The sequence below is a fragment of the Simochromis diagramma genome, unplaced genomic scaffold, assembly GCF_900408965.1.
Source record: "Simochromis diagramma unplaced genomic scaffold, fSimDia1.1 OVJJ01000387.1, whole genome shotgun sequence".
NCBI lineage: Eukaryota > Metazoa > Chordata > Actinopteri > Cichliformes > Cichlidae > Simochromis > Simochromis diagramma.
In genome coordinates this window covers 6,055,745-6,071,846 of record NW_024387152.1, presented here as the reverse complement: position 1 = coordinate 6,071,846, position 16,102 = coordinate 6,055,745, and the positions used below count along the sequence as shown (strand labels likewise).

At 41.7% G+C, this 16,102-nt stretch overlaps 1 protein-coding gene across 3 annotated transcripts in view; it reads right to left on the bottom strand.

Moving 5' to 3' along the window:
- Nucleotides 1-16,102, bottom strand: part of kazna (kazrin, periplakin interacting protein a) — a 185,616-nt gene that overhangs the window by 152,415 nt on the left and 17,099 nt on the right. For all 3 annotated transcript variants that reach the window (XM_040047992.1, XM_040047997.1, XM_040047994.1), the window contains one exon: nt 7,873-8,030. In XM_040047992.1, the coding sequence (XP_039903926.1) occupies nt 7,873-8,030 (158 nt within the window). The remainder of the gene's footprint in view (nt 1-7,872; nt 8,031-16,102) is intronic.

The following is a 16,102-nucleotide window of genomic DNA, read 5'->3' as shown; positions in this document are numbered from 1 at the left end:
CTGTGGGAGGAAGCCAGAGTACCTAGAGATAACTCACACAGGAAAATGTCAAATTGGAAAGATCACCTTTTCATGATTCGAAATGATTTTTTTTTTTTTTTTTTAATTACAGCATGATCATGAAGCTCTGCTCTCTCAATACAAGCTGCCATGGATATATCCATTTCCAACACTGTTGGCAAAGCATTTTTTCCACCTGCACATCTTACCAACAACCCCAGCCTGTATTCATCGGCTACCTTGTGGATTAGGATGTGTCCAAAAAGGTGGGGAAGGACAGCCGGCGCTTGTGCTTTCGTACCTTAAACTATGCTCACTTGATGCCTGTTTACCCAGGTCCACCATGCCAAACTGTGGACCACCACTGATTTTGACCATTCACTCAGTACAAAACATATAGTACACACCCTGCAAAGCAGCCACTGAACAGGAGTCAGATCACCAGCAACTTAGTGTGTGGTAGACCCAGCTGAAAGGACAGCATGAGCCACCGAATGGGCTGTAACGTCCAAATGATAGAACCCAACAAAGGTATGCAGTGATGCCCAACTAGCCGTAGCACAAACATCACATACGGGAACCCCTTTAAAAAGAGCTCATCAGGCTGCCATCCCCAGGTGGAATGAGCTCTCACACCCTGGGTCAAAGTGAGGCCCTTGTTGCTGTATGCAAGTGTGACAGCTTCTATAGTCCAGTGGGACAGCCTCTGTTTTTACAATGCTCTACTTTTGCCTGGATTAGCAAATTGAACAAGCAACAGCTCAGTAGCTCAAACTCCATTGAGCTATAACCTGCAGGAATGACCTTGGGAAAATATGCGGCATTTGGGCGCAATATAACCCTGAGGTCATCAGGAGAGAACTGTATGCAAGAAGGATGCACAGACGGAGCATCCACGGACCCAACTAACCATGGGTTTTAGCCAGAGAATCCCTTTCAAAAAAACATGGCAAGGTGATGTGCACCTGGTGTAACCACGTCAATGCCAATATGATAAGCAGATATCGCTGCTAAATAAACCTTAATTGTAGAAAACGAAAGGCCTTCCAGCAGCTCCTGCAGCAACGTCAAAACATCCACAATAGAGCAGTGGAATGGGGGAATGTGCCTGTCCTGGCACCATTCCTCAAAGGCTTGCCATTTGCCATTTGTAAGCATATAAGCCTCTAGTGGATGAAGCCCAAACACTCTGGATTGTTGCTACCACGCTTGGGGGCAGACCGTTAGCCATCAAATTTGACCTTTCAGCAGGTAAGCACAAAGGCAGCACAAATCCAGGCGTGGATGAATCACTTCTACTCCTGCCTGAGAGAGGAGGTCCCTGCGGAGAAGAAGCTGCCAAGCTTTGCTGCCAACAGACTGATTATCTCCACATACCACAACTTTGTTGGCCACCAAGGGGTCACTAGAACAAGAGAGAAAGGCTGCAGAGGTACTCTCTCTAAAACTGGAGCTATAATTTCCACTTGGAAACAAGAGAACGTCTTGTCATTGGTGCGCTACGCATCCATGTCCATGGCTGCATCGTTGTCAGTTATGGAGAAGAACAGGAGGCAGGAGGCAAAAAGATCTACTTTGCCTTGCCAAACAGATCCCATATCTGGGCCACTATCAAAGGGTGCATCCTCCATTCCCTTACCAGGAGACCCCTACAGAGAAGAGATGGCCACAGGTTCTGATGGCCTGGAATATGGGTGGGAGCACGTCATTCCCTGCCTGTTTATGTAAGTGACCACTGTTGAATTGTCCGTCCTGACTAGGACATGCTGGTCCCTCAGAACTGGACAAAAATGGTTGAGAGATAAGAAAACTGCTAGCAGCTCTTAGTGATTGATGTGCAGCTCCCGCTGTGCTGTGGTCCAGATCCCTCTCACTGATCCACCATTGCACAGAGCTCCCTGCCCATTTAGGGAAGGATCTTTGGACACCACCTTTTGAAACAACAGCCTCGCAATCCAAGAGCCCTTGTGCAGCAACCTCTGGAGGAGGCAATGCACAAAGGCGGTGAGATCGCTGCCAGTCTGTGCTCCGACAAATGTGCGCGGCTGGAAAGCGAGCAGATCTGCTGACTCGGGGTTAGTGAGCTCTTTTGAAAGTTTACAGAGAAACCCAGTGCCTGAATGTGTGACAGAACCAATGACAGCTGTGTCGCCACCGGCTCTCTGGAGCAAACTACGAGAGCCTATGACTTTTAACTCACCTGTACTCTCTCAACCTGTGGGCTCTGAATGCTGAGAGCTGCAGAATGCTTCTGTAGAAAGTGTGGCCCTTTCACAGCTACCTGTGAACTAGACTAATCTGTTTCTTTAGCTGCTTACAATCTGGGTGATGAGGAGCTCACTCCTTCTTTTAATGCATCCTGTACATATAAATTGGACTTGGCTGCACTGCTTAGAATGAACACTGAACTCTTTCTATGTAACACTTTATCAAATAGCTTACTGACACTTTAAAACTCCTAAACTGACTTCTTTTGAGTCTAAATTCTTGGATTAGACATGTCATTTAGCATGTAAATTATTGCATCCTTGAAACTTTAACCCCTTACTTTAAATTTCTTTCATGCATTATACACAGTCCAGATATCGATAACCACCAGCATAAAGTACAATCATATACTGTGGTCTTTTTGTCATACTGTTTTACAACAAATGATCAACTGCGATTACTACACTGATTATGAGAGGCCAAGCATCAGTAAAGGACCAAGTTTTCTACGTCTGTATTTCTTACTGACTCATGACAATTTCCATACCATTACTGTTTCACTCTACCAGATAGCTCTTTTCTCTGCAGGCAACATTCAGAACTGTATTTCTATAATGAAATGGTTTTCAATTTATTCCTTACAAGATAAGCCGTCATTTTCAATCTGCTCAACATACAAGTCCACCGGCTAGAGGAGTAATATCATGCATCTCACACTGACAATTCAATTTTTTTGCCCCCCCTCCGCCAGAAAGCTGATTGCAAGTTCGAGATAAAGAGTAAAAGATGCGATTTTTATGTATTCCTTCTGGATCCTATCTGCTCAGTGAATGAGATATCCCTGGACATTTCATTGAGTGCTGTCCCCTAGACCGCAGCAGCATGACAAAAATGACAAGGGTTTGACCTTGTCTGCATAAGCACTATCCCTATGAATAATGTTCCGAGAACAGGCAAATTAGCACTTTGAAGAAAGGTAAACAGAAATAGGAATAAACCCTTCAAAAATGTGAAAATGACAGAGAGTACAAAAACATGACCTCAAGTTTACGCCTGCTGCCTTTGATGTGAAAGAATCATTGTCAAACTTAAAGAAACCAGTGAGGCTGTGAACTTGAGTGAGCTAATTCTAGCGATTTGAAAATATTGCTAGATGTTTTGACAGCAGGGCGAAGCCGTGGAAACACTCGGGCTCGTTCCAGCATTAGATGCAGACAAAACTCCCTTTGAACCAAATTAACCAATTTCCATTCTCATTTGTCACACTCTGGGACTGAGCCGGGCCACAATAAGGCATCACCATAGCAGCGCGCGGCAGTTTATCTGGCTGGCCTTCATTGGAGCAAGGCTTATTAGACGAGGCCTGGTGGAGTCAGAGGACGGGTTGAGAGGGCAGATGGGACTAAGGTGATGTATTATGCATGGGTAAAAACCATGCATTTGCGGGCCAGCTGAGGCCCCAGTCGGAAAGGGACAGACTGACCCAGCCAGACCCATCAAACATTTGTTCGCTCCGCAGCACCTCCCCCAGTCCTCTGAGACTGAGGGCAGCCTGCTCTCTTGCATGACCCTGGGCATAAGTCCAGCACTATTGGTTAATATATGTGGAAGTCAGTCATTTCTGTTGAAATATTAATTTGGACACTTCCAGAACTGACATTTAATCAAATACAATAGACTTGGATTTGAAGTCTGCACTATTATCTTAGCAAATGCCCTAATTACAGTACTAATATATTTTAGGGGGGGCAGTTAAACAAAATGTAAACCCGCTAATTGGTCTATTACGTATTTATAGAAGTTATACAGAAAATATATTAAACTGTAGAAAGTCATTTCTTATTTCTAGATTGATAAGACAAGGTTAGAAGAGAATATGAGGGGTTTTAGTAATTATACTATCTGATGTGTTGACGAGCTTCTCGCTTATTTGGGCAGTTTACTGTGACAGCAAGCTCTTTTGACACAATACATACACTGCAACTTTAATTCAAAATTACCTTCTAAAGAGCAAGCAGCATTTATGGATTTAAACAGCACTGTAACCATGTCATTGAGAAATAAAGCTTTGTACACTTTACAGCCGTACAAAATTGATTCTCTCAGAACAGGCAATGCTAGCTTTATTGATCTGCTCTGTGCTCAATACATATTACAAAAGGCTCACAATTACCGGCTTTCTGCGGAAATTTCATTTCAGGAAATATCGATCCGATATGTTTGTGCATTCATTGTTTTTGAGCTTGAAAATTTTAAGGCTTGTCAAAAACGATGGCTGTGCTTTGCTTTCTCTCTGCCGACAGACGTGTCTGCGGCTCTCCGCTGATGATTAGAGCACAGAGGAGGTTGAAGAGGGCCAGATGTATCAGCGTCTCTGTTCAGTCGCTGCCAAAGTCACCTTTACTGGCCTCTAAACTGTGTCCATACCCCTACCCCACGTCGCACACCCACTCCCCAGTGCCCAAACTGTACGTTTCCTCCCTCTCTTCAATCCCTGCCACTGATGAATGACAGCTCACTTAATGTAGTCACAGCTGAGTACAGCACAGGGAAGGAGACTTAGAAGGAGGATCGCTGGCAAAAGCTCAGCAGCCAATCTCCTCCCAGCTTGACTGCAGGATACACAGCAGATGGGCCTTTGGTGTAAAAAGGATGGATCCACATGAAGCAGCTCTACAGTGAGCAGTTTGTTGCAGGACAAGAGTAATGACCATAGTCTAATGGTATGTCATAATACTTTAAATAAAAGACATAAAATGTGATTTGACAAAGAAAGGGTTTTTGTTAGGGGTTTGTTTGTTTTTCCCAAGTGGTCAACTACTACATTACATAAGTGAATTTTAGGGGTTCGGACCACCAGCCAGACAGAAGGTGGAAGGAAAACCTAAACTGTAAATAAATAAATATGGTCCAACTACAGTTAAGATGTAACAAATGAATATACCCGTATAATGACACAGTATTCAATGGTAATACGCACAAATGACTGATCCCTGCTCATCAAAGCTTTGCCGTGCGCTCCAACGTCCATCGCGCCTGGCTGCTTTGCACCACAGCTTCACCACCACCGCTTTTATCTGTCAGTCTGGTCAGTGAGCAGTGATTGACCCTCACCTGTCATAATGCCAGAACTACGTTGACCATAAAGGCTTCCCTCTGTGAAGTTTGAAATTTGTGAACACATATGGACCTCTGTAAAAACTGACAGTTGAGTGAAAGTGAATTTTTAATCATGCGCTTCCAATTTTGATTTAACACGCCGATAGCAGAGCCCTTTTTTCTGTCTGTAGTTGGCTAAATAAATTCTGACCACGAGAGAGAAGAAAGGAGACCGTCTCTTTTGAACTTCTATCCAGTCGCTGATTTCTTTGATCAGGGCTCATAAATACTACTTTAACTAGAAATCACTACGATGCTGCAGGACTGCAGATGAAGTAATTACTTTATAATCACATCTTCCTTTAAGAAACTGAACAAAAACACACGTTAATGTCAGCAGCAGTCATCTGCAGACCTATTTACATTAATTTTACATTACAAAACCTGCCACAGCATAACTGATGAACACCAGACTTGTATGGATTGGGGGTGGGTCTGTGTTCTTCCTCGTTCTTGAATAGGTTTCTATTTGTTCCCTACTTATTTGGTTCTGTCTAGTAATCCACGCTAACTCTAGCACACCCATTGTGATCTTAATTAAAATAGGTTGTGTTCATTTATTTATTATTATTTTGGACAAAAAATGAGAATAACAGATAAACATGAATGTTTTAAATTCATGTGATACCAAATAAAACCTTCTATATTCTCAGTATTACGACATTGGCTACCTAATCCTGCATAGAAAGTGTTGTTCTGAAGAAACAAGAGTGGACACCAATCTATCAACATCTGTTTTGTGATATATTACCTAACGAAAATGATCAAAAATAAAAGAGCAGGGAACACATTAACAAGACAGAGTCTACCTTGTTGAAAGATAGATGGATGCTGATGAGATGATAGATGAAGTGAAGAAGCTACAAAAAAAGAGTTCAATGTCAGCAGTCAATCAGTAGTCTGCACGTGTCTCCTGTCCTTTTTTGTTTCTTAGCCTCAGCGAAAAAGACACTGAGAGTATGGAGTATAGATTGTTTGAATGTGTGTGGTAAGCACAGGTATTTAACCGTTTTAATTCATGACTCACAAACAAACAAATAAAAAGAAGAAGAAGAAGAAGGCCAAATAGAGAAGCAACCATTAAGTGATTAAGATTTTAAAAAAAAACGTCATTGCAGAACACAGCTCATGACCATTTTTGTTCGACAACATCTGTTAGGCTGGAGCTTAATTTAAATTTGTGTGATGGGAATACAAATGACACTGTAGCAAATTAACACAATGAGCATATGCGTATTAGATCGCAAACAGCTCAATCACACATTGCCAATTCAGTTGGGTGCATCCTCCCTCCCCTAATTGGAGCTCTTAGGAATCCAGCATCTCATCTCCTCCTCTTCCCTAACAAAGGTTATGTGAAATTATCAGCCAGCACAAGAGCAGAACAAGAGGATAAGGCTGAGGGATGGGAAATACATGCAAGACTGCGGATGTCTTCATCTTCACAATTTCAGTGACACTAGCTGGCCACATATATCAGTCTCCAGGCATTCTTGCAGCTATTTTCTTAGATGACTGACGCCCAAGAAAATTCATTTGAGGACAGGAAGGAAAGGAATGTGCGACGTATTTCTGGTGAGAAGAGAAAATCGAATATTGCAATATTTTGTACAACCATGCACCAAGTATTTGAGTAGAAATCGACTCGGATGCAGGAAATGTAACCTTGTTGTTTCACCCCTATTACACACAGTCAATATTTTCATTTCATCTGAGGCCCCTTTGCCAGAGAAGCTCAGGAACAGCTTCCCGTGTCTTTGCAAACAATCTGCACTGGTGCAAAATGAAGCATGACATGTACTTCCAGATACAAGTCTCCCCAGCCTGAGCACTAACTAGCTATTTCTCTGTTGTCATTTTGTAAAATCCGAGCTTCTTTTCACCAGATTATCCGGCACCTTTGTAAAGTGGATTGTCTCTTATTAATCCTAGAAACAACACAGGATAAAGCTTTTTTTTTTCCCCAGGGAAAAATGGCACAAACTAATTTTATAACTGTCAGAACTGAGGTTACATTTTTTAAATTGATTTTTTTCAGGAAGACCAAAAGCACTCAGTTCGTGGCGAATTTTTAAAAATCAATTATCTAAATTGCAGTTGGCAATTATCATCCAGTGAGACAGCTTGGTCGGCTGCAGTCCTCCATTTCGAGGGTTTTAAGGATTAATATCAAGGTAACTTCAGAACTTGTGTCATGATCACACTGTGAAAAAGGCTTATCAAGAGACACTCAAAACATGTGGTGCTAAAAGGGGGTGACACTGACTTAAACCAGGATGTGTTGCAGTACTAGAGCACTTTGTGCATCAAAGTTTGCCAAAAAGAAACGATTACATTCATCGGCATCACGTTCTGTGAGCATTTCACCCTGGGGCGGGACCGGGCATTAACACCAACCCCGCTTTGCTTGGTCTCATACTTGCGACTCTACTAACAGTTTCATGAGTCGCGAGTCTTTCTCTGCCTTCTTTTAAGCTAACAAATGTGCTTTTTTTTTCTGTGTACCTGAGCATCCACGAGGAGGTGCCTCATGAGGGTCATGGACTTCTGCAGCGTCTCCTTCTCAGGAGGGGGAAAGGCATGCTCCTCCTGTTCTACGGACTTGGGTCCAGTCACCATGAAGTTTGCAATCTGGTCATTCAAGCTGTTCAGAGACTGCACAGCTAGAGGGAGACACAAAAATAAAAATTTAAAAAAATCATCTTTAATAAACAGTAAAGATGCAAGCTTGTCTTTTTTTCAGTCTGTTTCAGTTGGTGAGTAAGAATATTAGTTATTATTGTGGTGGATTTAACATAAACTGAGTCCAGGCATGCTTAAATTGATCATAAAGTCATTTCCATACTAGGTCACCACTCATTTCTTCTTCTATTGTGCATGGATTACTGAGCAGGAACAACAAAGATAACTCAGTGGGAGAGCGCGCTTTCCTACTGTCACACTGTCACTGACTTTCTCCGTCAACGCCCTCTCTTGTCCAGAATGTTCCATGTCGGCCTGAAAGCCATCCTGTTTTTGTTTCCCTGTTCTTGCCCTTGTGTGTCCCTGGCAAACCTCTCCTTCCAGGTTTCCTCTCCCACATTAAAAACTCGCCTTCCCTACTGTACATCCGCATTCTCTCAGACGCACACACACAGACACACACACTTCCTCAGCACTCTTCCCATTTACCATTAACCGACCCTGGGTCCGCGAAAGGTCGCCGCAAATATTTCCGAGTCCACCCACATGGTGGAAATGTTGGATAATTTACAAGAGGCAAAAAAGAAACAGGTTTGGTGCTTTTTTAGCATAAGTGTGGTCTGTATTTTGTCAAAGGCTATTACACCGACCCCCTAATGCCTCACTATCCATCTAAAACCTCACACTTCCAACTCTGGCAGTTAAAGGGAGACAGAGGTGAAGCGATCAAGGATTGACCTTGTGTCCATCCGACCTTCTGTTATCTTAAACAAACACGGATCCACTCAATCTCACCTGTTTTGCTTTAAACGTGCACTGGCACATTTCCTAAAAATAAAGAAACCCAACCTGCTGAATCTAGAGGAGCTTGATGATTTTAGGGCAAGTATCTGGATAGGGTCTTTTCAGGATGCAAATAAAAAAGCCTCTTTTAGACACAAAAGCCCACGCAAGGAAAGAGAGAGAGAACGTAGATTAAAGTGTTACATAACAAAAAAAAAAAAAGAAATCTTTCACAGTGGCTGACATTTTCAAGCAAACACGCATTGAGTAGGAAATTTGACAAGTCGGCGCTGAAGGCGGCGGAGATAAGAAGGCAACAAGGGGGTTGAGGAGGAAGACTGTGTGCCCTCGAGGTGAGAGTCAAGAAGACGTCAGAATAATGAATACAAGAGTAGGGTGCTTGTCGCCCGAGTTCACAGACACTCTAGCCAGTTCGGCGCTCTAAACACTCTCTTTGCACGTAAACAGACAGACTGCAGTAAGCTTGAAAGTTTTTCCTTTACCCTTTTCAGCTTATGTCTAATTGGGGTTGATTCAAATATAAAATGCTCCATTTCTTCCTCGCGCTAATTTCTGCATATTTGCACTCAAGTGGAAACCACACAGAGTCACAGTGTTTATGAAGCTGGTTTGCCCCTTCGGCAAGGATGTTAGTTCAGTTGCTTCCTCTTAGTGCCCTCTACTGGCTAAGTAATGGACATGCAAGTGAAAAAATAATTAAAGAAAAGCAGCTAAGAAAGGTGGATAAACCAATAAGACAAAGTGCTTTACGTGATTTTATTTTTCGTGTTATTGTTATATGTGCACTCCTTTTCCCACTGATCATGCTCTGTATACTAGATTCCATGATTCATTTTTTCCAGGTGTTTCTGGTTTGGCCCGATGAGCAGGAAACTGTCTTTCCTTGTCTCTTCCTCCTTCTGCCCCAACAGCAGCTTATGATTGTATTGTTTAGAGTTATGTTTTGTTTCTGTTTGATTCTGATGGACCCAGTACTTTTGGCAGCTTAGTTTTTGTTAGGTTTACTGTTAATATTTGTTTAAATTAGACGAAGGATACCAGACTGGGGAAGAAAAGTGATTGAAGTGATGAGCTGTTTTAAGCCTTGTTACATGGCACTTTAATTTTTGTGAGAATGTGTGAACTGTAGCCTCAGCTTCCTGTTCTTAGAGTCTCAGTCAGTGTGGTCTTCTGCAGCTGTAGCCAATCTGCTTTAAGGTTCAACATGAGATGCTCTTCTGCATACCTTGGTTGTCTTGAGTGGTTGGTTGGCTCAAAGCAGTCTGGCCATTCTCCTCTGACAACAACGAGGCACTTCCACTCAGAAAACTGCCATTCACTGGACATTTTCTCTTTTTTGGACCATTCCCTGTAAACCCTGGAGACAGATGTGTGCTAAAATCCCAGCACATAAGTAGTTTTAAAATACTCAGATCAGCCCATCTGGCACCAACTTCAGTCACTTAAATCTCTGCTCTTCTGATCGTGTTGGACGTCTTTTGTAGAGTCCCTTTCTGGGGGTTGTAAAAACCCTACATGATTAAAACTTTTTTAGACACCATAAATACGCTAAAAAAAAGCACACAAAAACAACACAAGTGTTTTTTGAAGAGACAATAACGTGACTGACCAGCTGCAGAAGTGACAGGAACCAAAACATGCCAAGGAGATGCGACTGAGATTCACTTAAAGGACGCCGAGGATTCTTCGATGTTGTGATGGAGAAAAAGATGCAAGGAAATGTGTAAAGGCATGATTCGTATAATACATAAAACGTGCTATTAGCCGTTTGCAACATTTTTTTCTAGTTCCCTTTTGTTTTATTCAACTTCTCTTGTGTTTTGTGTGCTTTAGCAGCATTTTTACCCCTTGGCTACATAAGGCTGATGGTGTATTGTTGCCACGCTGCTGGGTGGGCGGGCAACATGGACACCAAAGTTTGTTAATGCAATAACTCAAGACGGAAGCAAAATACGAGTTTCAAATTGCTACTATAGGTGTATCTACTGGAAGTGTTTCAATCTCAGTGAATTTGACCACAAAATCAAGGTCAGAGGTCAAGTTTTCTGAAAATCTTACAAATGTGATAACTCGATAAGGAAATCATCTAGGATTTGAAATTGATATCATAGTGTATGTACTAGGAGGCTGAGGGGTACCACTAGCCAGTATTTTTCTATTTGTTGGTGTTTTCTGAAGTTGCAGTGGATTTGACCCCACCTTACCTAATGGCTAATATCATAGCTATGTAGGCATGCCCTCATTTCATACCGTTTCCCTGTTTGTCTCCCTCTATTGTGTTTGTGTTTGCTTAAAGCTTTAACCCTCCTGCTTCTATCAACTAACCCGCAACTCTGAGACACAGAATACCCACTACACTGTCAGCCAGATTGTTCTTTCTCTGTGTAGCACTAACACTACACCTAATATCCACTCAGTAAGTTTGGTCCCCAGTTTAGTAACTTTTCATCTCACTGTGCTGCAGGTCCACAACCTCTCCAGCAACCAGCCAGCATCCATTAGTAGCACACTTTCTCAGCCTCCCACATCCTGCTGGCCTGCGTAGGTCTCAGCTACACACTGCTGCCTCTTCACCCTGCCGCTCTCACCACTCGACTCATCTGGAACGTCAGTTATTATCACTGCAGAAGTCAAAAACCTTCTTACACCAAATGCTTTGTGTCTCTGTGTCCTATCAGCTCAGTTCCTAACAAGCTGCACTACAATGAAGCAACTTTTATCATAAATTCAAACTTTCAACATCATTGGAAACATAAATTCAATAATACGCTTACTATTATTATTATTATTATTATAAAAGTGTTGCACTGGATAACATACTACTGAGGGCTGTCTTTGTCATTTTGTGTTGTCTTTGCGCTGGCATGAAAGAGCAAAATGTCAAATAAAATGCAATCCAGTACGACACCATTTACAACAACCTTACAGTGAAAACAGGCTGAATTAAACCTCAGTAAAGGAGTTAAATAGATCATAAAAGTTGAGTTTACAGTGGATGTGTCAATGAATGAATTGGATTGTAAATCCAGTGCCAAATACTGAGCACATATAGCAAACTAAACTATAACCCACAGTGTCAGCCTATTATGACAGGAATAATCTACTCGTTTATTGCATAAGAAGGCAGCAGCTGAAAGAAGATTTACCGCATTAGAATCAAAGGGCTCTACGCCGCACGATGACAAACTCACAAAACAGATTAGACGTATTGCCACTGCGCCGTAAGCACAGCTGATAAAGTAAAAATTTGAAGCGATTGATCAGCAACGCTACACTATGTGTTGAAATCGATACAAGTTCTTTGCTGCAGCACGCACACAGCAACCTTTACCCTGCATGTTCAACATCGGGTCTGGAGCGTTCGGCCGTCAATACTGCGATCATTAAGCCTCTAAATCAACGAGGTACAACAAATAGTTTGGAGGCATTTTGTTTTACTGAGAAACGATTAACCAGATTAATGAAGCACAAAATCAATGCGTTTCTTGAAAGGTGTTATCAACTGAAATCAATTCAGAATCCACAAACATGCACAATTCATCAAGGACATCTCTCTCCGCATATGCACTGCACTGTTCTTTGCCATAAACCAAATAGCTAGGATTATTGACTATAGATCTAATCCTATTACCTTGCTCAATAATAATAACTGAAGCTGCTGCTTAGATGACCTGAACTGTTTCTTCAACAGTAAAACGTGTCAGTATAACACTTTAAAAAGCTATAACCGTATAAAACATTCCAACAGTGGAAATTCAATAATATTTACTTATGACATTGTGCAAAGTAACCTAATAAATCACCGCAATGACTTTGCTGGTGAGGATAAGGATGCAAAACACACCAAACTGCAGGGATTGTCATTGAGTGTCTTCATCTGAAGCCTGAAATAGATCTCACCTGCAGCTTGCCGTCAGCAAATGTGAAAACTGATGAAAGTGAAACAGAAGTATGCAAGTGGGAGACGGTGAAAAGAAAGATGAAATTGCAATAGTTAGGTTACAATAGATGCAACAAAAATAAAAAATGTCACCCCAGCTGGGCCCCAGCACTTTCTTCCTCTCTCGTTTCCTCATTCTGTCTTTTCTCTCTCTTTTTTTCCTCACTTTTTCCGTGTGTCACCAGCACAGCAAAAAATCTCAAAGTGTCCTCTCCTATAGAACGGGAACGGCACAACAAATGAGTAGGAGAGGCCACAGTGGCGTCCCATCGGGCCTTTATCTCGTCAGGAGGGAGAACTGCCAGAGGAAATAAGATCACTACCAATGAAAAAAATATTTGAAAGAATATTTGCAGCAAAGCTAATGGGATAAGGTAGTAGTCGGGCTAAAGTCAAGATAAAAGGGGCTTATTTCATGGGAATTGAGCGCGGCACACATGAAATCACGGTGAAATGTTAGGAAATATGAAAAACGATGAGCCCAAAATCCATTGCTTATATATGCGGCTGTACACACAAGCAGAGCAGTGTCATACTCACCCAAGTTATTTATTTCGATGTGGTGCAATACGCATAGAAACAATACACATAACTGTACACAGCATGTAAATTAATGTGGATACTGTTTCAAATTGTTTTTGGGGGTTTTTTTGCAGTCATGACCTAGAATGTATTTTAGAAGAGAGGAAAACATTTGGTTCATTCTCTTAGAATTTAGAATATAATTCAGTCCAAGCAGTGAATAACATTATCATACATTTCTTATTCTAATGTAATCTCTTGAGGAGGATTTCTAGTACAACTTTCTCTATTTGCCAAGGGAATGGAGCAGGACAATGTTGAAGTGTCAAATCTCCATACCGACTAACTATTTTTAAGAAACTGTCATTTTCATGATGAAGTTCTGGAGCTGGTACGTTTGCTATTTTCTAAGCAGTGGCAACACACATTGATGCATTTTTGGCTTATTTGCAGCACTTGTTTACCGATTTCTGCGACAAGGGAAAAAACCAAAAACCAAGTCTGAGTAGTCTTAATAGACCAGTCGCTTTTCTAAAATCATATTTTTCACAGGAGTTCGCTCTAAGGCACTTAACAGCTACATAACAGGGGCACAATTCTGTGTCTAGCCAGGGAGCAGTCATTCTGTGTTCGCACTGCTGAAACTAATTAGTTTGGTACTCAGCTGGAAACTTGTGGTTTAGTTTTTGCACAATTAAGCTCAACATAAAATGATACACCTCTTAAACATCTGGCAAATGGAGCAGATGGACTATATGAGCTATATTCAAATATGAGATCATAAACAGCATCATTAAAATTTTAATTACAGTTATTTTAGGCAATGGGAAACTTGTCAGGTCCCGAGAAGCATCTAGATGTGAATGAATAATTATGAGTATGTAGTTTAATTGATTTTCTTGTTGCCACGGCGAAACTTTCACTTGAATGTCACATTTGGCAGGACGAAATATTGACTAAATCTGATCTCAACGTGCAGCAAAAAAGAAATAAGTGCAGGAACCCACTAAGCAATGAGTCACACGGGCAGAGTTAAAACTGACCAGACGTGAGGTATGTAGAAGCTGAGTGGTGCAAAATCAGACATTTTACACCATAACACTAAAATACTTCCATAGAAAAATGATTTGCCTTAGTGGCAGTGCTAATACAACACTGCCACCCAATGGCAACAATAAAACACCACAACACTGCCCTCTGTACTAATCTTAATGCCTGTGAACTAAATGTTGTCCAATGCTGTCTACAGCAGGCACATAATTTAATCACACTGTAAAATGAATGCAAATCAGGCAAATCACTGGGGTGAGAAATATTGCCGGGATTAACCTCGTGTAACATGAAAAGGGGCACAGCAATTCATCAAGTCGAGCTCAAGACTGCTTGGTGGGATAAAGATGCGCGATCATTAACATACGCACACGCACAAATTTAGCTGTGTGCCTAGGTGATGCAGTTATCGAAATGGAGGAGAATCTGGTAAATATTTTAACAGCGTGAGCAACAAAGACATCAAGCAGGAAAAAAAGTGACATCGTGGATCGCTCTGTATGTAGGTTTCCTTTACCGAACGATGGAGGCGATCTCAGGCCGTATTCATAAAATGATTACTCTATTACATCTGTAATGTAAATCAATCCTAAACAATATGATGAGTCCTACTCTTAATTCACAACATATCAATGGACTCATTCTAAAAGATGATGAGCACACTGTTGCCACATTATGCATCTAGAAAATGCACATAATGTCATCCCACCTTTGGTACCCACACAAGATTTACATGCAGATGGTAAAGAGACCAAAGCGGTGGAGGAACACACTTCATTCGTTCGGCGGTGCCAAACCCCGGGGGTTCTGTAGCTGTGGAGCACAGAGCACCAAGCAGAACGCTCATCTCTGCAGAGCTCATTAAACTCCACTAATCATATCTGTTACTGCTGGAATGGGTGGAATAAAGGGAGAGAAGCAGAAATGGGATGTGGTTTCCTGGAGGTGGTTAGATGTGCACTTAAAGTGTGTTGTGTGCATGTGCATGTTCTAAAAAAAATAAATAAAGAAATAAAAATCTGGCACTGGCTCACCATATCTACCCATTTCTCCATGCAGCGGAGAATCTACCCCCCTCAGTTTTACATTTCTGTTTCTGCCGAGCCTTTCGTCGCTCTCTTCTTTCCTCTCTGTCCTCATTCTGTTGTTTTTCTGCTCCAATTGTATCAACATCCTCAACTGTTAGATGAAGGAATTAAAGGGCAGCTTCAGGTGATTTCAGCACTAAAGAAAATAATCTGCTAACTGGACACAAAGACAGGCAGGATGAAAGCGTGTGTATTCACTACATCCTCTTGATGCTTAAGTTAAAAGGAAAAGCCTCATTGTCTGTTGCTTTGTGGTCTGCTTGTTTTTGATTTTACTCGCTGCTAACACAAGGCTCTGCAAAAACAGGAAGGATTCAATCCACGCATTCCAGAGCGAAGGCTAGATGAGATTTAACCGCTATGTCAACTCAAAACTGTTTAGCTTGTACGCCTTGAGAAGATTTGCGGAGGGTTTTTACAGATACTGGGTGGTCTGAGAGCATCCTGCGCGCAACGCATCTCTGAAGTACAAAAGCTGTCTTTGTAAATACCGTCAAAGTTTGGATCTAGGACAAGTACCTGGAGGCAGACAAATCTTCACCTGTGCTCGATGTAAAAACAGACGATCATTTGTTTGCAGAGTCTGACAGACAATAATGATTAAAATATGAATCCCAGGGTAAAGACCTCTGGCAGACGTTCAAAGTTT